Source organism: Anolis sagrei, chromosome Y (genome assembly GCF_037176765.1).
Source record: "Anolis sagrei isolate rAnoSag1 chromosome Y, rAnoSag1.mat, whole genome shotgun sequence".
NCBI classification, from domain to species: Eukaryota; Metazoa; Chordata; class Lepidosauria; order Squamata; family Dactyloidae; genus Anolis; species Anolis sagrei.
Window position 1 is genome coordinate 81,894,811 of NC_090035.1, and position 24,664 is coordinate 81,919,474.

General features: G+C 45.9%; 1 protein-coding gene across 1 annotated transcript in view; it reads left to right on the forward strand.

Annotated features, from left to right (window-relative positions):
- Nucleotides 1–24,664, forward strand: part of LOC132780038 (basal cell adhesion molecule-like) — a 94,407-nt gene that overhangs the window by 61,148 nt on the left and 8,595 nt on the right. Inside the window, exons 2-14 of the mRNA XM_067461603.1 lie at nucleotides 4,530–4,661; nucleotides 5,072–5,284; nucleotides 7,498–7,568; nucleotides 9,038–9,134; nucleotides 10,968–11,150; nucleotides 13,152–13,276; nucleotides 15,362–15,530; nucleotides 16,730–16,845; nucleotides 17,547–17,688; nucleotides 18,455–18,579; nucleotides 20,039–20,156; nucleotides 20,516–20,551; nucleotides 22,625–22,772. Coding sequence (XP_067317704.1) covers nucleotides 4,530–4,661; nucleotides 5,072–5,284; nucleotides 7,498–7,568; nucleotides 9,038–9,134; nucleotides 10,968–11,150; nucleotides 13,152–13,276; nucleotides 15,362–15,530; nucleotides 16,730–16,845; nucleotides 17,547–17,688; nucleotides 18,455–18,579; nucleotides 20,039–20,156; nucleotides 20,516–20,551; nucleotides 22,625–22,772 — 1,675 coding nt within the window. The remainder of the gene's footprint in view (nucleotides 1–4,529; nucleotides 4,662–5,071; nucleotides 5,285–7,497; nucleotides 7,569–9,037; nucleotides 9,135–10,967; nucleotides 11,151–13,151; nucleotides 13,277–15,361; nucleotides 15,531–16,729; nucleotides 16,846–17,546; nucleotides 17,689–18,454; nucleotides 18,580–20,038; nucleotides 20,157–20,515; nucleotides 20,552–22,624; nucleotides 22,773–24,664) is intronic.

Genomic DNA, 24,664 nt, shown 5'->3' on the forward strand with positions numbered 1-24,664 from the left:
AGATCCATCATTGTTTGGTCCAGATCCATCTCTCTTGATGTAGGTGAACTACAACTCCCAAAACTTAAGGTCAATGCCCACCAAACCCTTCCAGTATTTTCTGTTGGTCATGGGAGAGCGGTGTGCCAAGTTTGGTTGAATTCCATTGTTGGTGGAGTTCAGAATGCTCTTTGATTGTAGGTGAACTATAAATCCCAGCAACAGCAACTCCCAAATGACAAAATCAATACCCTCCCCCAATCCCACCAGTATTCAAATTCGGGTGTATTGGGTATTTGTGCCGAATTTGGTCCAGTGTATGAAAATGCATCCTGCATATCTGATATTTACATTCATAACAGCAGCAAAATGACATTTATGAAGTAGCAATGGAACTAATTTTATGGTTGGGGGTCACCATCACATGAGGAAGCGTATTAAGGGGTCGTGGCATTAGGAAGGTTGAGAACCAATGCTTTAAAAGAAGGCCATGCCAGGAAGGTTCCCAAAGTGTGGGAACATGCTAAAGTGTGATCCTTTAAGACAGTGGTTCTCAACCTTTCTAACATCGTGACCCCTAAACATGGTTCCTCATGTTGTGGTGACCCCAACCATAAAATTATTTTCGTTCCTCCTTTATAACTGTAATTTTGCTACTGATACGAATCGTAATGTAAATATCTGATATGCAGGATGTGTTTTCACATTTCAAGAGTGCGAGGCAGGCGAGAGAGGCTTTGTGCAAGGCCAGGCCTTGCATGAAGGAGCCCTCACCTGGCCCACGCCCTTGGGGGTGGGGTCAAAGGAGGCGGCCTCACAACCCCTCCAAAATGGCCAAACGACCCCCCTGGGGGTTGCGACCCCCAGGTTGAGAACCGCTGCTTTAGGAAATAGGCAATATCTAGAACAGGCATGGGCAAACTTTTTGGACTTCAACTCCCACAATTCCTGCCTACTGGCTGCACGGAGCGCTGTTGCCTTCCCGCTGAAGCAGAACCTGTTGATCTACTCACATTTGCATGTTTTCGAACTGCTAGGTTGGCAGAAGCTATGGCTAACCTTTTGCCAGCAAGTAGGAATTGTGGGAGTTGAAGTCCAAAACACCTGAAGGGCCCAAGTTTGCTCATGCCTGACCTAGAAGGTGCCCAAGGTAAAAATAAAGGTTTCCCCCGACATTAAGTCCAGTCGTGTCCGACTCTGGGAGGTGGTGCTCATCTCCATTTCTAAGCCAAAGAGCCGGCGTTGTCCATAGACACCTCCAAGGTCAATTGGCCGGCATGACTGCATGGAGTGCCGTTACCTTCCTGCCGAAGTGGTACCTATTGATCTTCTCACATTTGCCTGTTTCCGAACTGCTAGGTTGGCAGAAGGTGGAGCTAACGGCGGGAGCGCACCCATCTCCCCAGATTTGTTTTCTCTGGAAAACAGGCCATGCCAAGAAGGTGCCCAAAGTTAGATTCAAAATGTCATTGTCAAGAAAACAAGCCGAGCCAAGAAAAGTGCCCAAAGTTCGGTGCAAGGATGCCGTTCATTGGAAAGAAGCTGTGCCAAGAAGGTGCCCAAATTTAAAGGCGAAATTGCAATTTTCTGGAAAAGAGTCAATGCCAAGAAGGTCATTGAATCAGAGACGCATAGAGTCCTAGAGTTGGAAGAACCATACAGAAGGTGCCCAAAGTTAGAAGCAAAAATACGATTCTGTGGGAAAGAGGCAATTCCAAGAAAGTGCCCAAAGTAAAATTCGAAATTGCAATTTTCTAGAAAAGTAGAAGGTGCCCAAAGTTAGAACCAAAAAAGGGCAATTCTCTGGAAAAGGAGCCGTGCGGAGAAGGTGCCCCAAATGAGAGGCAAACGTGGAGTTCTTTGGGAAAGATGCCATGCCAAGAAGAGGCGCATTCGGACTGCAAATGAGGCCGGCAGAAAGCCTGGTAGCCACAAAGTCCAAAAGGATGTTACATGGCTTAGGAAATTGCCTCGGTGTTGGATTGGATTGCAATTCACAGAAAGGTGTATCCTGCAAGACTATATTCAAGGCCAAAAAGGAACCTCCCAAAGTCTAATTTTCAAAGTTAACATAGTTTCTTATCTTTTGTGTTGTGCAAACACGAAAACAGTAACATCAACACATACCCTTAAACACTGCTTTCTCCTCTTTGGGAGAAATACAATGTGGCAGAGTATGTTGAGTGTTGGGTTGGGACCTTGGAGGAGCAGGGTTCGAATCCTATCAAATTCAGACAAAGGCAATGGCCAACTTGGTTGGGTTTTTGTTGTTGTTGTTGTTGTTGTTGTTGTGTCAGGAGCGACTTGAGAAACTGCAAGTTGCTTCTCATAGAATCATAGAATCAAAGAGTTGGAAGAGACCTCATGGGCCACCCAGTCCAACTCCTTTCTGCCAAGAAGCAGGAATATTGCATTCAAATCACCCCTGACAGATGGCCATCCAGCCTCTGTTTAAAAGCTTCCAAAGAAGCAGCCTCCACCACACTCCGGGGCAGAGAGTTCCATTACTGAACGGCTCTCACAGTAGGAAGTTCTTCCTCGTGTTCAGATGGAATCTCCTTTCTTGTAGTTTGAAGCCATTGTTCCATTGCGTCCTAGTCTCCATGGCTATCATGTCTCCTCTCAACCTTCTCTTCTTCAGGCTAAACATGCCCAGCTCCTTAAGCCGCTCCTCATAGGGCTTGTTCTCTAGACCCTTGATCATTTTAGTCGCCCTCCTCTGGACACATTCCAGCTTGTCAATATCTCTCTTGAATTCTGGTGTGAGAGAATTGGCCGTCTGCAAGGACGTTGCCCAGGGGACGCCTGGATGATTTGATGTTTTATCATCCTTGTGGGAGGCTTCTCTCATGTCCCCACATGAGGAGCTGGAGCTGATAGAGGGAGCTCATCCGCCTCTCCCTGGATTCGAACCTGCGACCTGTCGGTCTTCAGTCCTGCCACACACTGCGCCACCGGGGGTTCCAACTTGGTTGGTAAAAAAGCCAGACATGAAAATCCTAGGAGAGGCAATGGTTTGAGTGTCGGGCTATGTACGTATATTGGTAAACCAGGGCTTTGAGCATGCGGATTCAGACCTAAGCATCCCATGACTGCATGGAGTACCATTACCTTCCCACAGAAGTGGTACCTATTGTTCTACTCATATTTGCATGTTTTCAAACTACTAGGTTGGCAGAAGCTGGGTCTAACAGTGGGAGCTCACGCTGCTCCCCAGATTCGAACCTCCATGCAGTCATGCCTATGGCCACATGACCTTGGAGGTGTCTCTGGACAACATCGGCTCTTTGGCTTAGAAATGGAGATGAGCACCAACCCCGCGAGTCGGACACAACTGGATTTAATGTCAGGGGAAAACCTTTACCTATTATATAAAATGCAGTTTGGAATTGCACTATGTGGTCAGTGCAGAACCCTATCATGCCTATGATTTGCACTGAACAGCATGGCATGGGTCTACTCCCCTGGCCATATAATGCAGATCCAGCCTGAATCTCTCATCTCCTTGCAGAATTCGAAGCATTTCGACCCTGCTGAGTTGTGCCGTTCCAAGGGCTATCTCACCCTTCCAAATTCCAGCCCCGTCTCCTCTTTCCTGGCTAAAAATATCAGCGGTCGGCCGCTCCTATCGCCCATTTCTTGCTGGGAGCTCAGCGCCTGGGCAGCTTAGTTGAAAAGGAAAGTGCAGGGACTCCTTATCATCCACTTGCAAGCAAGCCATCCACTTCATGGCTGTATTTGAATGCCTCAGGATCCAACGACACAGCATGTATAATGTCATTGGAAAGAGCATTATACGGTCACTGAAGAGTCATCTAGTCCAACCCTTTATCCATAGCTATCCAACCATCCCTCCCTCCCTCCCTCCCTCCATTTATCCATCCATCCATCCATCCGTCCATCCGTCCATCCATCAATCAATCATCTAACCATCCATCCATCCATCTATCCAACCATCCATCCATCCATCCATCCATCCGTCCATCATCTAGTCCAACCCTTCATCCATAGCTATCCAACCATTCCTCCCTCCCTCCCTCCCTCCCTCCCTCCATTTATCCATCTATCCATCCATCCATCCATCCATCTATCCAACCATCCATCCATCCATCCGTCCATCCATCAATCAATCCATCTAACCATCCATCCAACCATCCATCCATCCATCATCCATCCATCCATCCATCCATCATCTAGTCCAACCCTTCATCCATAGCTATTCAACCATCCCTCCCTCCCTCCCTCTCTCCCTCCATTTATCCATCCATCCATCCATCCATCCATCTATCCAACCATCCATCCATCCGTCCATCCATCAATCAATCCATCTAACCATCCATCCATCCATCCATCCATCTATCCAACCATCCATCCATCATCTAGTCCAACCCTTCATCCATAGCTAAAGCCCTTCAGAGAGATCCAATGCCTATTTAATAATCTTGGATGACACATTTTGGACGTTCCTCTAGATATTTTGATAGCATCCCGTTTCCTCTTCTTCTTTGTGGGAAAAATATAACCCAATCTCTCCTTCTTTTCTCCTCCAGAATGCCGGTCCGAAGTCCGAGTGTCCGTCCCGGTGGTCATTGAAGCTCTTTTGGGCCAAGACGTGTCCATGTTGTGCAGCCACACAGGGAGCGACGGGGACGGCTCCGTCTTGGTGGAGTGGTTCATTGTGAGTATTCGGCCAAAGTCACTTCACAGATTACTATTCAGCAAAGTTTCTAGCAAATTCGTGTCTTGAGAGCATGATGTGTGAAAAAGATCTTGGAGTCCTCGTGGACAACATGCTAATGTGATGCGGCGGCAAAATAAGCCAACGGGATTTTGGCCTGCATCAAGAGGAGCCTAGTGTCTAGGTCCAGGGAAGTCCTGCTCCCCATGCTCTATTCCGCCTTGGTTAGACCACACCTGGAATATTGTGTCCAATTCTGGGCACCACAATTCAAGAGAGATATTGACAAGCTGGTTGCTTGATTCCAATAATAATAACAACAACTCTTATTAAAGGCTGCTGAAGTGTTGTAAGAACCCCCCACTTTCTTCCCTGCTATTATAAAAACCAATGCTTTTCACGTCTCTGCTCCAGACGGACAGAACCGGACGCAGCAGCGCATAGCGTACGATGAGCGTGGGAAGCAAGGGGTGGACGTCGGGACGGAGTACAAGGACCGGGTCTCCATGGACGCCGAGCACAGCCTGGTCATCCGGGCGGCCGAGGTGGGCGACGAGAGGGAGTTCCTCTGCCAGGTGACCACCTCTTCGGGGACCGACGTGGGAGTGACCCAGCTCAAGGTCTTCGGTGAGACCCCTTCTCTATACTATCCAAAGCTAACACATATATATGTCTATATGGCTGGAGTTACATTTATAAAATGTCCCTGTTCCAACTCGCATACAAGTTCAACTTAAGAACAAACATACAGAATCCTATCTTGTTCGTAACTTGAGGACTGCCTGTATTCTTACTGCAACTCCCAGCATTCCTGGCTATTGGCTGTATACTGTTGTCTGGGTTTGATAAATAATGTTATAAGTAGTTAAGATAACAAATGAATGTTACTTATAGAGGTTACGCTGTTATGGTGGTTAAGACTATAAGTAGTCTTGCATATAGTAAGGACAGAAAATTACATTTAAAGAGGGGGAATTGTCAGTGTATGATTTATGTAAGGTGTATGTTTAAATGCAATTTTATGTGATAGGATTGTGATTGTAATAGACTGTAATAGAATTGTATTGCCAGGATGTATGTTTACACAAAAGAGCTGTGAGAATGTGACCCTGAGTTCTTGCTGTGTGCAGAATTAGGGAGTGTCAGAGATAACCCCTTTCCAGCTGCAGTTTGTCTTTAGTGTCTATCTCTTTCAGTTTGGGTTCTTTGCGTCTGTTCGCTGATGGTGTGTGTTGGATTTATGAACTGCTCAAGTAAAGCTGAAACCTGCTTTTTATCGGTGACTCCAGAGCCCATTATTCAGTGCTTCCGTGATTCTTCTGCTAGCTCTAACAGGATATGCAGCCCAACAGCATTTGCACCCTTGCAATAAATATTTCCATCATTTTTTTGTCTGAATCTCATTTTCCACGGCCATGTTTTTTTTCCACCTGGCAACAGTAATTTGCCTACCTGTAAAAAAGCTGCTTTCCCTCCGCCTGGAGCAAAACACCTGGAGAAGAGTCATCCAGGAACAAAGGCTCGAGTGTCTCCATTGCATTGCATAATGTCTGCAATTTGCTCCATTTTGCTAGAAAACCCACACGGTTTTGGAAGCCTGTTTGCAATTTATTGTGCACACAATTGGCACAGAGCAGGTTTTGCAGCGAAAACGGCATTTTCCAAGCAACACTTTCTGCACCGAAAGAAACGGCTGGAGTTTTGCATTCGCTCTGCATTGCATAATGTCTGCAATTTGCTCCATTTTGCATAATGTCTGCAATTTGCTCCATTTTGCTAGAAAACCCACACCGTTTTGGAAGCCTGTTTGCAACTTATTCTGCATACAATTTGCACAGAGTAGGTTTTGCAGCGAAAATGGCATTTTGCAAACAGGAAGCGATACTTTCTGCACCAAAAGAAATGGCTGGAGTTTTGCATTCGCTCCGCATTGCATAATGTCTGCAATTTCCTCCATTTTTCTAGAAAACCCACACCATTTTGGAAGCCTGTTTGCAATTTATTCTGCACACAATTTGCACAATTTGCTCCACATTGCATAATGTCTGCAATTTGCTCCATTTTGCTAGAAAAGCCACACTGCTTTGGTAGCCTGTTTGCAATTTATTCTGCACACAATTTGCAGGAAGCAGGTTTTGCAGCGAAAACGGCATTTTCCAAACAGGAAGCAACACTTTCTGCACCTAAAGAAACGGCTGGAGTTTTGCATTTGCTCCTTAGCGAATATATAAGAAAATATTATCAGGAAGAAGAGAGGATGGATCTCATAAACAGAACTGAGAAAATACTGACCATGTGACTTTTTATCTATTTTCTACATATATATGGCAGTCTCAAGGCTGGGAAGCAGGTAGGACGGTGATAAACAGCACAGAAACAATGGAGAAAATGCGAAATCCGCCTCTCTCCAAACACAAAGGCCTTATCAGCAAGCCAACTTCCCAAAGACCAATATTGGTTCTGCGTAAAGGGAGATTCCTGAAGCAATACGGAGATGGGGTTGTCTCTTTATCTGCGAGCGGAAATTTCCGCAAGCTTCCCTTTTTTTTTTGCCTTGGAGACAAACACAGCTGAGATCCTGTTTGCATTCCCAATCGTTTGGCACAGTTTGCAAATGCAAAAAAGCGTGGTCCCTTGGAAGCGAAGTATGGAATGAACATTCGTCATTTTTCACTCCCAGGTTGAAAAATATGATTCCCAACATAGGGATCGTGTCCATTAAGAATAATGAATGTATGTGCCTTCGTGTTGCCAATTGACTTGATGCCCCAGACCCTCAACGTTGCTTCCCTTTTGCTTCCCTCTCAACATCTCTGATGAAATGTCCATCTGTTCCGCAGATTCGCCCGAACCTCCGGAGGTCCAGAAGAACACGGCGACCCTTTCTGTGACCGAAGAATTTGCTTCAGAGGTGAAGACCTTAACCTTCCGTTTTCGTCATTATTATCCCCACATTTAATGTTTTAAATATAATATCAGGCTTCTAGTCCTCATGTTTCCGCTGGTAACTCTTGAGAGGATGGTTCGAGTCTTTGTCATTCCTTACCGTTCTGTCCAAGGAGTATGGATATAACCATTTTGCATCAAAAGATAGGTGTATTTGCATAATTTTCATACATTAATGAGGACTGCAGAATATTGGAGAAGGTAGCTTTCTTTTCTCAGTGGCACAAAAGGTGTAAAATTGCTGCTGGGTGCCTTTAAGCCATTTTGAGTCTTCGAGAGAAAGATAAACCAGGATATAAATCTATCTATCTATCTATCTATCTATCTATCTATCTATCATCTATCTATCTATCCAACCATCCATCCACCCATCCATCTATCCATCTATCCAACCATCCATCTATCCATCTATCCAACCATCCATCCATCCATCCATCCAACCAACCAACCATTCATCCATCTATCCAACAATCCATCCAACCATCCATTCATCTATCCAACTATCCATCCAACCATCCATTCATCTATCCAACCATCCATCCATCCACCCACTCATCCAACCATCCATATATCCATCCATCCATCTAACCATCCATCCATCCATCCAACCATTCATCCATCTATCCACAATCATCCAACCATCCATTCATCTATCCAACCATCCATCCATCCATCTAACCATCCATCCATCCATCCATCCATCTAACCATCCATCCATCCATCCATCTAACCATCCATCTAACCATCCATCTAACCATCCATCCATCCATCCATCCATCCATCCAACCAACTATCTATCCATCCATTTATCTATCCATCCATCCATTCATCCAACTATCCAACCATCCATCCATCCATCCATCCATTGATCTATCCATCCATCCATCCAACCAACCAACCATCCATCCATCCATCCATCCATCCATCCATCTAACCATCCATCCATGTACATAATAAAAGTGAAAATATGCATGTGTGTGTGTGCTTGGGGTGTCCACTTACACATACAAGCTCCCGCCTCCACAAACAGCCATAGCTCCCACTACTCAGGAGGCACCAAAGGCCCTTCCTTCAATGACATTGCAGGCTATAGTGAGTGCCATGAACATGTCCAAGAGCCATGCCAGTATCCTCCATAAGCACCAAGTTGCCCACCACCCAAGTGAAGGCTTTCAAACTGGGACCATTTCATCCTAGATTTAATGTGTTTCCTCCACCACAGACACCCCATTGGTGTGGAATTTGCATGACCCAGCCCACTGCCTCTCCCATACCCCTTTCCTATTCTATTCTATGGCACATAGCAAAACAGAGAAACTAATCTGCAACGGAACATATTAAAAAGGTTTGGGGAGAATTCACCATGATTTATAGGAGTTGTACGTCCTGGGATTCATCTGCAATCTAAGAACACTCTGAACTCCTCCTTCCCAGATTGCTACTTGCACCAGCAAAAATGCCCACCCGGTTCCAACCATCAGCTGGTATAAGGATGGACGCCTCCTCAATCCCTCCACAGAACACAACAAAGGTAAGATGCCTTGTAGAATCATAGAATCCTAGAATCCTAGAGTTGGAAGAGACCTCCTGGACCATCCAGTCCAACCCCATTCTGCCAAGAAGCAGGAATATTGCATTCAAATCACCCCTGACAGATGGCCATCCAGCCTCTGTTTAAAAGCTTCCAAAGAAGGAGCCTCCACCACACTCCGAGGCAGAGAGTTCCACTGCTGAACGGCTCTCACAGTCAGGAAGTTCTTCCTCATGTTCAGGTGGAATCTCCTTTCTTGTAGTTTGAAGCCATTGCTCCGTATCCTAGTCTCCAAGGAAGCAGAAAACAAGCTTGCTCCCTCCTCCTCCCTGTGGCTTCCTCTCACATATTTATACATGGCTATCATATCTCCTCTCAGCCTTCTCTTCTTCAGGCTAAACATGCCCAGCTCCTTAAGCCGCTCCTCATAGGGCTTGTTCTCCAGACCCTTGATCATTTGAGTCGCCCTCCTCTGGACACATTCCAGCTTGTCAATCTCTCTCTTGAATTGTGGTGCCCAGAATTGGACACAATATTCCAGGTAAAGTGGTCTAACCAAAGCGGAATAGAGCGTGGGGAGCATGAGTTCCTTAGATCTAGACACTATGCTCCTCTTGATGCAGGCCAAAATCCCATTGGCTTTTTTTGCTGCCACATCACATTGTTGGCTCATGTTTAACTTGTTGTCCACGAGGACTCCAAGATCTTTTTCACTGCTCTTGAGCCAGGCATCATCCCCCATTCTGTCTCTTTGCATTTCGTTTTTTTCTGCCTAAGTGGAGTATCTTGCATTTGTCCCTGTTGAACTTCATTTTGTTAGTTTTGGCCATTCATCTCTCTAATCTGTCCAGATCCCTTTGAGTCCTGCTCCTGTCCTCTGGAGTATTGGCTCTCCCTCCCCATTTGGTGTCATCTGCAAACTTGATGATCCTGCCTTCCATCCCTTCATCTAAGTCATTAATAAAGATGTTGAACAGGACCGGGCCCAGGATATACAAAAATATACAATGAGAATATATGTCTATCTATTGTAACAGAGCCTTGGTTTGGTTCCAGGATGTTCAAGTCCCAGGACAGGCAATGGCATCTCGTATATCAATGCCATTGATAGGTTTGCACGTCTTTGGAATACTTTCAGGCTGTGCATGATTGAATCTTTGGATGCGGGATTCATGGATACGGAGAGCTAGTTGCATCATAGAATCATAGAATAAAAGAGTTGGAAGAGACCTCATAGGCCATCCAGTCCAACCCCTTTCTGCCAAGAAGCAGGAATATTGCATTCAAATCACCCCTGACAGATGGCCATCCAGCCTCTGCTTAAAAGCTTCCAAAGAAGGAGCCTCCACCACACTCCGGGGCAGAGAGTTCCACTGCTGAACGGCTCTCACAGTCAGGAAGTTCTTCCTCATGTTCAGATGGAATCTCCTCTCTTGTAGTTTGAAGCCATTGTTCCATTGCGTCCTAGTCTCCAGGGAAGCAGAAAACAAGCTTGCTCCCTCCTCCTCCCTGTGGCTTCCTCTCACATATTGATACATGGCTATCATATCTCTTCTCAGCCTTCTCTTCTTCAGGCTAAACATGCCCAGCTCCTTAAGCCGCTCCTCATAGGGCTTGTTCTCCAGACCCTTGATCATTTTAGTCACTCTCCTCTGGACACATTCCAGCTTAGAGTCAATACCTCTCTTGAATTGTGGTGCCCAGAATTGGACACAATATTCCAGGTGTGGTCTAACCAAAGTGGAATGGAGCATGGGGAGCATGACTTCCGTTGTTGTTGTTGTTGTTGTTGTTGTTGTTGCATTTGAACCCTGCCTCTCCCTTCGTCCCCAGTGTTGTATGTGGTTTCGCGGACGGTGAAGGAAACCTCGGGCCTCTTCTCCGTCTCCAGCACTCTGTACATGCACCTGAAGAAGGAGGACAAGGAGTCCGCTTTCCGGTGCAAAGTCAACTACTCCATGCCGCAAGGGAAGAGCGGCAGCGCCGAGACGGAGCCCTTCCAGGTCACGCTGCACTGTAAGATTATCCTTACATTCAGCCGCCTTTCCACACTACACATTTGGAGCACTTTCATTCCACTTTAACTGCCTGGAATTGACGGTTTAGGGAGGGTTTCCCTTCTGTTTTCTTTTCCTTTCCCTCCCACTTTTTCACTTAACTTCTCTCGTCTTTTTGCTTCCCTTTTGTTGTTTGTTTTCTTTCCCTTTCTCCCCTCTTTCCTCTTCTCCTTTTCCTCTTTCTCTTCCTTCTTCTCATTTTTCAACTTCTTCTTTCTCTCCTGCTTCTTGTTCTCTTCTCCTTTTTCTTCAACTTCTCCTACTCTTTTCTTTCTCTCCTTCTTCTTTCTCTCCTCCTCCTTCACCCACTCTTTCTTTTCTTTCAACTTCTCCTTCTTGATTTCTTCTTTCTCCTTTTTTTTTCAACTTTTCTTCCTCTCCTTCTTTCTCTCCTCCTCCTTCACCCATTCTTTCTTTTCTTTCAACTTCTCCTTCTGGATCACTTCCTTCTTTGCATTTTCTTCAACTTCTCCTCCTCCTCCTCTTCTTTTCTTCCTCTCTTCTTTCTCCTTCCCTTCCTTCTTCTAATTCTCCTCTTACCTTTCTTTTCCTCTCCTCTCCCTCATCTTTCAGCTTCTCTTTCTTTCTCTCTTCTCCTTTTTCTTCAGTTTCTTCTCTTTTTCTTTCTTTCCTTTCCCCTTCTCTCTTCTTCCTCCTTCCTTTCCTTCTTGCCTTCTTTTCTTTCAACTTCTCCTTCTTTCTCTCCTCCTTCTTGATCCCTTCTTTCTCCTTTTTTCAACTTCTCCTTTTTATCTTATTTTCTTCCTCTCCACTTTCTCCTTCCCTTTCTTCATCTCCTTTTCCTTCAACTTCTTCTCTTTTTCTTCCTCTCCTTCCCCTTTCTCTCCTCCTTCTTGATCTCTTCTCCTTTTTTTCAACGTCTCTTTCTTCATATCTTCTTCCTCTCTACTTTCTCCTTCCCTTCCTTCTTCTCCTTTTCCTTCAACTTCTCCTTCTCTCCTTTTCCTCCTCTCCTTCCCCTTTCTCCCCTCTTCCTCCTTCCCTCCTTCCCTCCCTCCCTTCCTTTCAACTTCTCCTTTCTCCCCCTTCCTTGTTCCCTTCCTTCTCCTTTTTGTCAACTTCTCTTTCTCTTCCTTTCTTCCTCCCCTCCTCCTCCTTTCCCTCCTTTCTTCCTTTTAGTTCTTCTTTCCTTCCTTATTTTCTTTCAACTTCTCCTTCTTTCTCTCCTCCTTCTTGATCCCTTCCTTCTCCTTTTCTTCAACTTCTCCTCCTTCTCTTTTCTCTCATTTTCTTCCTTTTAGTTTTTCCTTCCTTCTTTTCTTTCAACTTCTCCTTTCTCTCCTCCTTCTTTAACCCTTCCTTCTCCTTTTCTTCAACTTCTCCTCCTTCTCCTTTCTCTCTTCTTCCTCCTTTTAGTTCTTTCTTTCCTTCCTTCTTTTCTTTCAACTTCTCCTCTCTCCCCTCTGTCTTGGTCCCTTCCTTCTTTTCCTTTTTCCTCAAATTCTCCTTTTTTCTTTGCTTCTTTTGTTCCCTTCCATCTTCTCCTTCACTTCCTTCTTCCTTTCCTTCAACTGCTCCTTCGCCTTCCTCTCCTCCTTCTCTTCCCCTCCTCTTTCTTTTCCTTCCTCTCCTCCTTCTCTTCCCCCTTCTCTCCCTTTTCCTTCCTCTCCTCCTTCTCTTCCCCCTTCTCTCCCTTTTCCTTCCTCTCCTCCTTCTCTTCCTCCTTCTCTTCCTTTTCTTTCCTCTCCTCCTTCTCTTCCCCCTTCTCTCCCTTTTCCTTCCTCTCCTCCTTCTCTTCCCCTTCTCTTCCTTTTCTTTCCTCTCCTCCTTCTCTTCCCCCTTCTCTTCCTTTTCCTTCCTCTCTTCCTTCTCTTCCCCCTTCTCTTCCTTTCCCCTTCCTTCCTCCTTGGCTAGAAAATGGGTGGTTTGGGCATCTTGAGGGCCACAGAAACAGACTTGGAGGGATCTCTTGATGATGCTCTTTTCCTTTCAATTTCAGACTACACCGAGAACGTCCAGTTCTCTTTGGCTTCTCCGGAGCTGATCAAGGAAGGCGACGACGTGGAGTTCCACTGCCAGGCTGATGGCTCTCCACCACCCGAGTATTTCTTCTTCAGAGTGCAGGTAATGCAGGTGTCCTTGGCCTACCTGGACCCACCTGAGCTTGGAAATCCTTGGAGGGGTGGGGGGTCCTCTCTTGATCTAATCTGTCTCCAAAGACACTTGGAGAAGATGCAAGAAACAGAGTCCTTTGTGGCAGATCCACCAAAGACATGACATCCTCAGAGTACAGGTACCACAGGTGTCCTTTGCCTACCTGGGCCTACCTGAGCTTGGAAATCCTTGGGGGAGGGTCCTCTCTTGGTCTCATCTGTCTCCAAGGACACTTGGAGAAGTTGCAAGAGATGGAATCCTTTGTGGCAGATCCACCAAAGATGTGACATCCTCAAAGTACAGGTACCATAGGTGTCCTTTGCCTGCCTGGGCCTACCTGAGCTTGGAAATCCTTGAGGGAGGGTCCTCTCTTGGTCTAATCTGTCTCCAAGGACACTTGGAGAAGATGCAAGAAACAGAGTCCTTTGTGGCAGATCCACCAAAGACGTGACATCCTCAAAATACAGGTACCACAGGTGTCCTTTGCTCACCTGGGCCCACCTGAGCTTGGAAATCCTTGGGGGAGGGTCCTCTCTTGGTCTAATCTGTCTCCAAGGACACTTGGAGAAGATGCAAGAGAGGGAGTCCTTTGTGGCAGATCCACCAAAGACGTGACATCCTCAAAGTACAGGTACCACAGGTGTCCTTTGCTTACCTGGGCCCACCTGAGCTTGGAAATCCTTGGGGGAGGGTCCTCTCTTGGTCTAATCTGTCTCCAAGGACACTTGGAGAAGATGCAAGAGAGGGAGTCCTTTGTGGCAGATCCACCAAAGACGTGACATCCTCAAAGTACAGGTACCACAGGTGTCCTTTGCCTACCTGGGCCCACCTGAGCTTGGAAATCCTTGGGGGAGGGTCCTCTCTTGGTCCAATCTGTCTCCAAGGACACTTGGAGAAGATGAAAGAGACAAAATCCTTTGTGGCAGATCCACCAAAGATGTGACATCTTCTTCTACAGCCTAGAAGCGACGACCGAGAAGACTTTGCTTGGTCTCCTCACCAAACATGTCTGCCATGAGTTTGGGTTGGTGGGCTTTGACCAAATCCTGGACATTCAGACCCCATAATGTTGCACTCATAACTAGACAGTCAGGGGCGGGGAATGGTCAGTCTCTAGGAATTTGCAAGGCAATCCAAGCAAATGGTCATTTTCCCATCTCTCGCCCTTCCGCACTGCAGAGATTTGGAGGTGACCATTGGAAGACCTTCTTTTCTTGAATCGTGACCATCTGTCAGATGGTATCTATATAAATAAAAATGTAATGTTTGTTTGTGGGATTAACATAACACAAAAACCACTGGACGAATTGCCGCCAAATTTGGCCACAAGACACCTACTAACCCATGGAGTGACCATCACTCAAAAAATTGATTTTGTCATTTGGGAGTTGTAGTTTACCTACAATCAAAGAGCATTCTGAACTCCACCAATGATGGAATTGAACCAAACCTGGCACACAAAACTCCCATAGCCAACAGAAAACACTGGAAGGGTTTGGTGGGCATTGACCTTGAATTTGGGAGTTGTAGTTCACCTATATCCAGACAGCACTGTGGACTCAAACAATGATGGATCTGGACCAAACTTAGCACAAATACTCAATACGCCCAAATGTGAACACTGGTGGAGTTTGGGGAAATAGAACTTGACATTTGGGAGTTGTAGTCGCTGGGATTTATAGTTCACCTACAATCAAAGAGCATTCTGAACCCCACCAATGATAGAATGGGGCCAAACTTCCTACACAATTGAAAATACTGTGTTTTCTGATGGTCTTTGGCAACCCCTCTCACACCCCCAGTGACCCCCTCAGGGGTCCCGACCCCCAGGTTGAGAACCACTGCTCTAGAACATGGCCATACAGCCCGGAAAAAACCTAGAACAACCCAATGATTCCGACCATGAAAGCCTTCGACAATACAGATTTCCTTTTGTTTTGTAGTCTGGCTCCTATGTGTTGGGTTCTGGTTTGGCAGTAGATGTTTGAGTGTTGATTGGGCTCCTTTCGCTCTTTCTTCTTTGGTTCTCTGTCCGTCTTCACCCGTTGGATCCAGACGTCCGAAAAGGGAGAAGTCCAGCGCGACATGGGCTCCAACCCGGATGGTGTCCTCCGCCTCCGCCGCGTCACCAAAGCCGACAGCGGGACGTACCGGTGCCAAGTGCTGGACTTCGACAGCCCGCCCGAAGTGGACCTGGAGAAGGAGGCCGACATCTTCGTCCACTGTGAGTGGCCCAGCGGGGAGAAACCCATAGACGTTCAGGAGCCAAATCCTCAATTTAACCCCACTTTCTTATGCCATTATGTTACGCTGTTACGGATGGACGGACGGAAGGAAGGAAGGGAGGAAGGAAGGAAGGAAGGAAAGAGGGAGGGAGAGAGGGAAGGAAGGAGGGAGGGAAGGAGGGAGGGAGGGAAGGAGGGAAGGGAGGAAGGAGGGAAGGGAGGAAGGAGGGAAGGGAGGGAGGGAGGGAAGGAAGGGAGGAGGGAAGGAGGGAGGGAGGGATAGAAGGAAGGAAAGAGGGAAGGAAGGAGGGAGGGAGGGAAGGAAGGAAGGAAGGAAGGGAAGGAGGGAGGGAGGGAAGGAGGGAGAGAGAGAAGGAAGGAGGAAAGGAAGGAGGGAGGGAGGGAGGGAAGGAAGGGAGGAAGGAAGGAGGGAGGGAGGGAAGGAGGGAGAGAGGAAAGGAAGGAAGGAAGGGAAGGAGGGAGGGAGGAAAGGAGGGAGAGAGGGAAGGAAGGAGGAAAGGAGGGAGGGAGGGAGGGAAGGAAGGAAGGAAGGAAAGGAAGGAGGGAGGGAAGGAGGGAGAGAGGGAAGGAAGGAGGGAGGGAAGGAGGGAGGGAGGGAGGGAAGGAGGGAGAGAGGGAAGGAAGGAAGGAAAGGAGGGAGGGAAGGAAGGAAGGGAGGAAGGAAAGGAGGAAGGAACGAAGGAAGGAGGGAGGGAGGGAAGGAAGGAGAGAGGGAAGGAAGGAGGAAAGGAAGGAGAGAAGGAAGAAGGGAGGGAGGGAAAGAAGGAAGGAAGTAGAGAAGGAAGGAAGGAAGGAGAGAAGGAAGGAGGGAAGGAAGGAGGGAAAGAAGGAAGGAAGGAAGGAAGGAAGGAAGGAAAGAAAGAAAGAAAGATGGAGGGAAGGAGGAAGGAAGGAGAGAAGGAAAGAAGGAAAGAGGGAGGGAAAGAAGGAAGGAAGGAAGGAGGGAGGGAGGGAAGGAAGGAAAGAAAGAAAGGAGAGGGAAGGTTGGTCACAGCAATGCATGACGGGTACAGCTAGTAGACATATATATATATTACCTTTAACATATTCTTCTTTCATATGCAGAAGAATGTTGTTTTCCCATTGTCTAATTGACTATGTACAATATAATCGAACAGATTAACATTTTAAACATGAAATATAATTCCGCTTTCCACCCCATTTCCACCCTCTCCAGACCTGGACCCAGTTGTTGTGACTCCAGGCAAGATGGCGGTGGCCAACGTGAGCGGAAACGTCGAATTGACTTGCTCCGGAAGCGGATCCAGGACGCCCGAATTGTCCTGGAAGAAGGTGAGCATAGGGTCCCCCAAATCCCATCTCCAAAGTTTAGGGAAGTTTGTGGACTGTAGTTCCCAGAATCCCCCAAGCGACATTAGTGCTCCAATGTTTCCAAAGTTAGTTCTCATGTCCTCAAAGTCCCATCTCCAAGTTTGGACTATAGTTCCCAGAATCCCCAATCAACATTGGTGCTCCAATGTTTCCAAAGTTTGTTTCCATGTTCTCAAAGTACCATCTCCAAGATTGGACTATAGTTCCCAGAATCCCCAATCAACATTGGTGCTCCATGGTTTCCAAAGTTAGTTCTCATGTTCGCAAAGTCCCATTTCCAAGTTGGACTATAGTTCCCAGAATCCCCAATCAACATTGGTGCTGCAGTGTTTCCAAAGTTAGCTCCCATGTCCTCAAAGTCCCATCTCCAAGTTTGGACTATAGTTCCCAGAATCCCCAATCAAATTTGGTGCTCCATTATATATACACATACAAAACACATATACACAGAATGGACCACAGCAACGCATGGCAAGGGACAGCTAGTAACAAATTCAAAGCTTCTTTTCCTCCCTAACCTTAACCCACTTCCTCTCCCTTGATGACATAGTAGACATTTGTAAAGATCCAAAAGCAGGAAGGAGGCTTCCTAGTCTGGAGATCCAAAATGTAAGAGCCACCACCAAGAAGGCCCTGCCTGTCTTCCTGTTTTCCGTTTGCAGGGGGAGGAAGAGGTCGGGAAAGGTGCCACTTTGACCCTGGATTCCCTGACCTACCAAATGGCAGGGACCTACTCCTGCAAGGCTGCCATCTCCAGCATCCCCGGTTTGGTAAAAGAACAAACTGTCCAGGTTGTGGTGGAAGGTAAGGAGCAAAGTTTGGATGCAAAAAGTTTGGACCCTCAGCTAAACCTGGCTTTCTATCTCTCTGGATGGATGCACATTGCAGAATGAACGCAGTTTGGCACCACTTCTAACTGCCAGGGCTGGCTGCTATGGAATTATTGGCTATATATGTTGACAGGGGTTGTTGTTGTTACCCTTTTACTTGACTTATTTTATACCCATGTACCGTTTTTACCTGTTGTATATTATATGTGCACCCTGGAGTGCTTTTTACAGCTGCCTGGAGTTCCTTTGGGGGAGATGCCCAGCGTTTATTTTTTAAATTTTTAAATTTTTTAAATTTTAAAATTTTAAATTTTTAATTTTTTTAATTTTAAATTTTAATTTTTTTTAATTTTTAAATTTTTTAAATTTTTTAAAATTTTAAAATTTAATTTTTTTAAATTTTTAAATTTAAATTTTTAAATTTTTAAATCTAATGTTTTAATTTTTTTAAATTTTTAGTTTTTAGTTTTTTAAATTTTTAAATTTTTAAATTTTATTTTTTTTAATTTTTTTTAATTTTTTTAATTTTTTCACTACTACATTTGGCCCAGCCATAGGTTTTTTAATTCTTGTGTGTTACTCTTTATTGGTTATTGTTTATATCTGATTTATATTAATTGTATTGTATTTATTGTTTTTGTTTATTGCTTATTATTATTATGGTGGTGGGATATAAACCAAGTTTATTCAGTAGCAGTCCTGGTTGTGTTTGTGTCCTGACTTCCTCCTCTTCTAACCAGGGAAACCAGAGATGGAGCAACACCAATCGGTCACCCATTACCAAACCATTGGCCAAGTGGTAGAGCTGACCTGTTCCGTTTTGGGCCATCCTGAACCGGAGATCCGGTGGAGCGTCACTGGAGAGGTGAGTCTTGGACCAACAAGTAGACTGGCAATGGTGCATGATGCCAGTTAGTCCGGGATACTGGGAGACTGGGCATCCTACTTTTGGAAGAAATATCAAATGGCAGATAAGTTGGCTTGCTGGTCATTACAAGGCCCAGTCTTTCCAAGACTATCCATTTTCAAGCAATAGATCCAAGATTACAACATCTGTTATAGAATGCCAGTATGCTGATGACAACATGGTCTGTGCACATTCAGAAGAAGCTTGCTGGTCATTACAAGGCCCAGTCTTTCCAAGACTATCCATTTTCAAGGAATAGATCCAAGGTTACAACAATATCTGTTATACAATGCCAGTATTCTGATGATAACATCGTCTGTTATAGAACTCCAGTATGCTGATGATAATGTCGTCTGTGCACATTCAGAAGAAGCTTGCTAGTGATTACAAGGCTCAGCCTTTCCAAGACTATCCATTTTCAAGGAATAGATCCGAGGTTACAACAATATCTGTTATACAATGCCAGTATTCTGATGATAACATCGTCTGTTATAGAACTCCAGTATGCTGATGATAATGTCGTCTGTGCACATTCAGAAGAAGCTTGCTAGTGATTACAAGGCTCAGCCTTTCCAAGACTATCCATTTTCAAGGAATAGATCCAAGGTTACAACAATATCTGTTGTAGAACGCCAGTATGCTGATGACAACATCGTCTGTGCACATTCAGAAGAAGCTTGCTGGTCATTACAAGGCCCACTCTTTCCAAGACTATCCATTTTCAAGGAATAGATCGATTGTCCAGTAGGCTGTCAGGAATTCTGGGAGTTGGAGTTTAACACACGTGGAGAACCAAAGTTTGCCCAGGCCTGCATAAGTATTGGTATATAAAGCATAACTATTGGTATATAAAGCCCCTGATTAACAGTAGTAATTTTACACCTTCTAATCATAGTAGTAGTTTATTTAATGCTTAGACTATACAGTTTTACCATACAGGACAAACAGGCAAATGCATGAAAACCAGATTATGAAATACAGTGCAAAATACACCCCTAAAATATTTATTTATTTATTTATTTATAATTCAAACTTATATGCCGCCACTCCCCTCGGGCTCGGAGCGGCTTACAAGAATAGGCAAAAATCTAAGACAATTTAAAACAATTTAAAAACAACAATATCAAAGATCAAAGGCCTGTCGAAACAGGTATGTCATACAAGCCCTGCGGAAAGCTGGTAAGTCCCGCAAGGCACGGACTTCAGGTGGCAGAGTATTCCAGAGCGATGGTGCCACTGCTGTGAAGGCTCTGCGCCTGGTTGCTGTTAGGCACAAGGTCTTGACACTGGGAATTTCCAACAGATCTTGGTCCTCAGAACGGAGGGATCTCTGGGGTTGGGAGGGGGTGAGGCGGTCCCTCAGGTCCATCGGCCCCAGACCATGCAAGGCCTTAAAGACCTTTGCATCTTTTCCCAGGAACTCTCTGCAAACACCTTGTCGGTGGAAGTGACACCTGAACTGGTTCAGAGCGGCGTTTCCTGCTGGGCCCAGAACAAACACGGTTCGGACAAGCAGACCTTCCAGTTCGAGAAGGGTGAGTGGCATGGAAGGGGAGCATGGGATCTGTTGTCCTTTGGCTCCTTTAAGGAAGGTTCGGTCTGATTTCTGTCCCCAAGTTTCACTTGCAAGCAAGACTTTATACCAACCAACTTGGGCTCTGCGTGTTTTGGAATTGTGGGAGTTGTAGTCCAAAACACTTAGAGGGCTGAAGTTGGCCCATGCTTGCTTTATAAACAAACTGCATGCAGGGTGAAGCTAACCATTGCTGTTTAATGTGGATGGGATTTCGGATGGGGGGAGATCAGGATGAGGACCACACTGCATGGAAGGGAGGGCTTAACCATTTGCCACCATCATATAAAACAACCCTAATGCATCCATTTCTCCCCATAGTTTCCCCAACACAACCATCTTCCCCGGGACCTGCAGGTAAGTCCTTAGTCCACCTCCCTCCCTCCCTCCCTCCCTTCCTTCCTTCCTTCCTTCCTTCCTTCCTTCCTTCCTTCCTCCTTCCCCCCCTCCCTCCTTCCTTTCCTTTCCTTTCCTTTCCTTTCCTTTCCTTTCTTCTCTATATCACTCCTTCCTTCTTTCCTTCTCTCCTTCCTCCCTCCCTTCCTTCTTTCTTTTCTTCCTTCCTTCCTTCCTTCCTTCCTTCCTTCCTTCCTTCTCTCCTTCCTTCTCTCCTTCTTTCCTAACCTCTCTCTCTCCCTACCTTCCTTCTTTCCAAACTACGTATTGACTTACCTTCTCAATGATTTCTCTCCTACTTTCCCTCCTTCCTTCTCTCCTTTCCTTCTGCCCTTCCTTCTCATCTTTTTTTCCTTCTTTCCTTCTCCCCCCCTCTCTCCCTCCCTTCTTTCTTTTCTTCCTTCCTTCTCAACTTTTTCCTTTCCTTCTTTCCTTCTCCCCTTCCTTCCTTCCTTCCTTCCTTCCTTCCTTCCTTCCTTCCTTCCTTCCTTCTCTCCTTCTTTCCTAAACTCCCTCCCTTACCTACCTACCTACCTTCCTTCTTTCCAAACTACCTACCAATTAACCTTCTTAATGATTTTATGAGTTATATATCTTTTAAATTATTTATCTTTTAAATAAGCCCTATATTTAATTCTATTTCAATGTTTACATACTTTTTGGTTTTTAATGTAGACATTGTGTCATTTCAATTTATTAGATACTTTGAGTCTCTTTGAGAAAGAGAGAAAACAGAGCACAGATACAGACACTACAAATAAATAAATAAATAAATTCCTCGCTCTCCCTTTCCTTCTTTCCAAAATCCATCCTTCCTTCCTTCCTTCCTTCCTTCCTTCCTACCTTCCTTCCCTGTTTCCCCCTTTCAACCTACCTACTTCTTTCCTTCCTTCTTTCCAAACTGTTCTTCCCCTCCTTCCAACCTTCCTCCTCCTCCTTTTCTTCTTTCCTTCCTTCCCTGTTCTTCACAAATTATTCCTTTCTTCCAACCTACCTACTTCCTTCCTTGCTTCCTTTCTCTCTCTCCCTCCCTCTTTCCCCTTTCCAACCTATCTACTTCTTTCTTTCAAGCTTTTATTTCTCTCCTTCCAACCAAACTCCTCCTTTTCTTCTTTCCTTCCTTCCTCTTCACAGACTGTTCCTTCCAATCTACCTGCTTCCTTTCTTGTTTCTTTTGTCTCCTTCCTTCCTTCCTGCCTGCCTGCCTGCCTCCCTGCCTTCTAGCCTACCTCTTTTCTTCTTTTCTTTTTTCCTTCTGCCCTTCCTTCCTTCTTTCTTTCAAGCTTTTATTTCTCTCCTTCCAACCAAACTCCTCATTTTCTTCTTTCCTTCCTTCCTCTTCACAGACTATTCCTTCCTTCTGATCTACCTGTTTCCTTTCTTGTTTCTTTTGTCCCCTTCCTTCCTTCCTTCCTTCCTTCCTTCCGCCCTTCCGCCCTTCCGCCCTTCCGCCCTTCTGCCCTTCTTTTCTTCTCTGATTTTTCCTTTCCTTCTCTCCTTCCTTCCTTCCTTCTCTCCTTCTTTCCTAACCTCTCTCCCTCTCTCCCTTACCTATCTACCTTCCTTCTTTCCAAACTATGTATTGACTTAGCTTCTCAATGATTTCTCTCCTTCTTTCCTTCTCCCCTTCCTTCCTTCCTTCTCTCCTCCCTCCCTCCCTCACTCCTTCCCTCCCTCCCTTCCTTCCTTCCTTCCTTCCTTCCTTCCTTTTAGCCTACTCCTTTTCTTCTTTCCTTCCAACCTCCTTCCTTCTTTCTTTTCTGCCCATCCTCTCATCCTCTTCCCTTTTCAAATCTGGACCGTGGGTAGGTTTGGCCCCTTTGGCCAAATCTGGGCATAGGATGGATGGATTTAATGATTTGGTCCATTAACTGCTTTTCCCCGTCTCGTGCATGCTGCCGTAGGAAACCCCGAACTTCGCACAGGTGGGTCTCGAGAAACGGCTGGGTGCATTTCAGCCAATGCACCGAAATAGGAGCTGATGTTGGGATCGTGTGTCCTTTGTTTTCATGGGTCGCCTTTCTCCCCAAACAGTGGACGGCGAGGAGGGCCAAGGCGGCAGCACGGTGGCGGTCATTGCGGTCTGCGTCTGCGTCCTGCTCTTGCTGCTCATCGTCGGATTCTTCTACTTCATGCAGCGGCGAGGACAGCTTCCTTGCGGCAGCGGAGAGAAGAGGTCCTTGTGAGTGCCATGAAACCCCTGACCCCCCACCTCCTTGTCCTGTCAATCAATCAATGCTTATTACACCCCAAAGACCCAATTTGCTTAGCAGGGAAAGTGCCCAGCAGATTCCTAAACGGATAAGACCACAACTCAAGAGAGATATTGACTCTAAGCTGGAATGTGTCCAGAGGAAGAGGGCGACTAAAATGATCAAGGGTCTGGAGAACAAGCCCTATGAGGAGCGGCTTAAGGATCCGGGCATGTTTAGCCTGAAGAAGAGAAGGCTGAGAGGAGACATGATGAGGGCCATGGATAAATATGTGAGAGGAAGCCACGGGGAGGAGGGAGAGCAGATCAAGGGTCTGGAGAACAAGCCCTCCGAGGAGCGGCTTAAGGAGCTGGGCATGTTTAGCCTGAAGAAGAGAAGGCTGAGAGGGGATATGATAGCCATGTATAAATATGTGAGAGGAAGCCACAGGGAGGAAGAGGGAGCAAGCTTCCTTTCTGCTTCCTTGGAGACTAGGACGCAATGGAACAATGGCTTCAAACTACAAGAGAGATTCCATCTGAACACGAGGAAGAACTTCCTGACTGTGAGAGCCGTTCAGCAGTGGAACTCTCTGCCCCGGAGTGTGGTGGAGGCTCCTTCTTTGGAAGCTTTTAAACAGAGGCTGGATGGCCATCTGTCAGGGGTGATTTGAATGCAATATTAGTGCTTCTTGGCAGAATGGGGTTGGACTGGATGGCCCACGAGGTCTCTTCCAACTCTAGGATTCTAGGATTCTATGATTCTAAGACCACTTAAAAATAGGATGAGTGCAATGCTAAATGCATTTGGACTTTTGGAAAATGGCATTCACTACCATTTGGGAAAACCATTTGGAAAGGCATTGTGCTGGTACAGCTGTACCAGGAGCTCCAACTTCCTTTCCTTTCTTTGAGTATTTGCATGTATTCCAAAGTTCCAAGCATTTTGCAATAAGGTGGCTTCCCTTGGTTTGCAGCCACCTGCCTATCATCATTGGGTTTTTTTAGTTCCACCCCTTTCCCCAGGGTTCAGGAAGGAAAGGGAGCCATCTTAGCTCAGTCTTACAGTTGGAAGCTTAGCTACAGGACGTGAATCAGCTCCACCTGTAGAGAAGCGTCGTTTCTTACGAAATTCCGGGGGAAAACAGTTCCAAAGGACTCCAGCTGGAGAATCTACAAAGCCTTGACTGGTCTACATGCTGACTTTTGGGATACCCATGGCATTAGTATGTCACTGAACATCGAAAAAACCAAAGTGGTCTTCCAGAAGAAGTCACCAGCCAATCCCTCTCCAGTGCCAGAGATACAGATTAATGGTGTAACATTTCCGCTCCCTTGGCAGCCACCTCTCCACCAAAGTCAACATCGACACCGAAATACAACACCACCTGAGCTCTGCGAGTGCAGCATTTTTCTGAATGAAGCAGAGAGTGTTTGAGGACCGGGACATCCGTAGGGAGACCAAGGGGCTTGTCAATAAAGCTATTGTCCTCCCAATCCTTCCATACACCTGTGAAACGTAGTCTGTCTACAGATGTCACACGAAACTCCTAGGACGATTCCAACTACAACACCGCCTGAGCTCTGCAAGTGCAACATTCTTCCGAATGAAGCAGAGAGTGTTTGAGGACCGGGACATCCGTAGGGAGACCAAGGGACTTGCCGATAAAGTTATTGACCTCCCAATCCTGCCATACACTTGTGAAACGTGGACTGTCTACAGATGTCACACGCAACTCCTGGGACGATTCCAAATACAACACTGCCTGAGCTCTGCAAGTGCAGCATTTTTTCCGAATGAAGCAGAGAGTGTTTGAGGACCGGAGCATCCGTAGAGAAACAAAGGAGCTTATTGATAAAGTTATTGTCCTCCCAATCCTGCC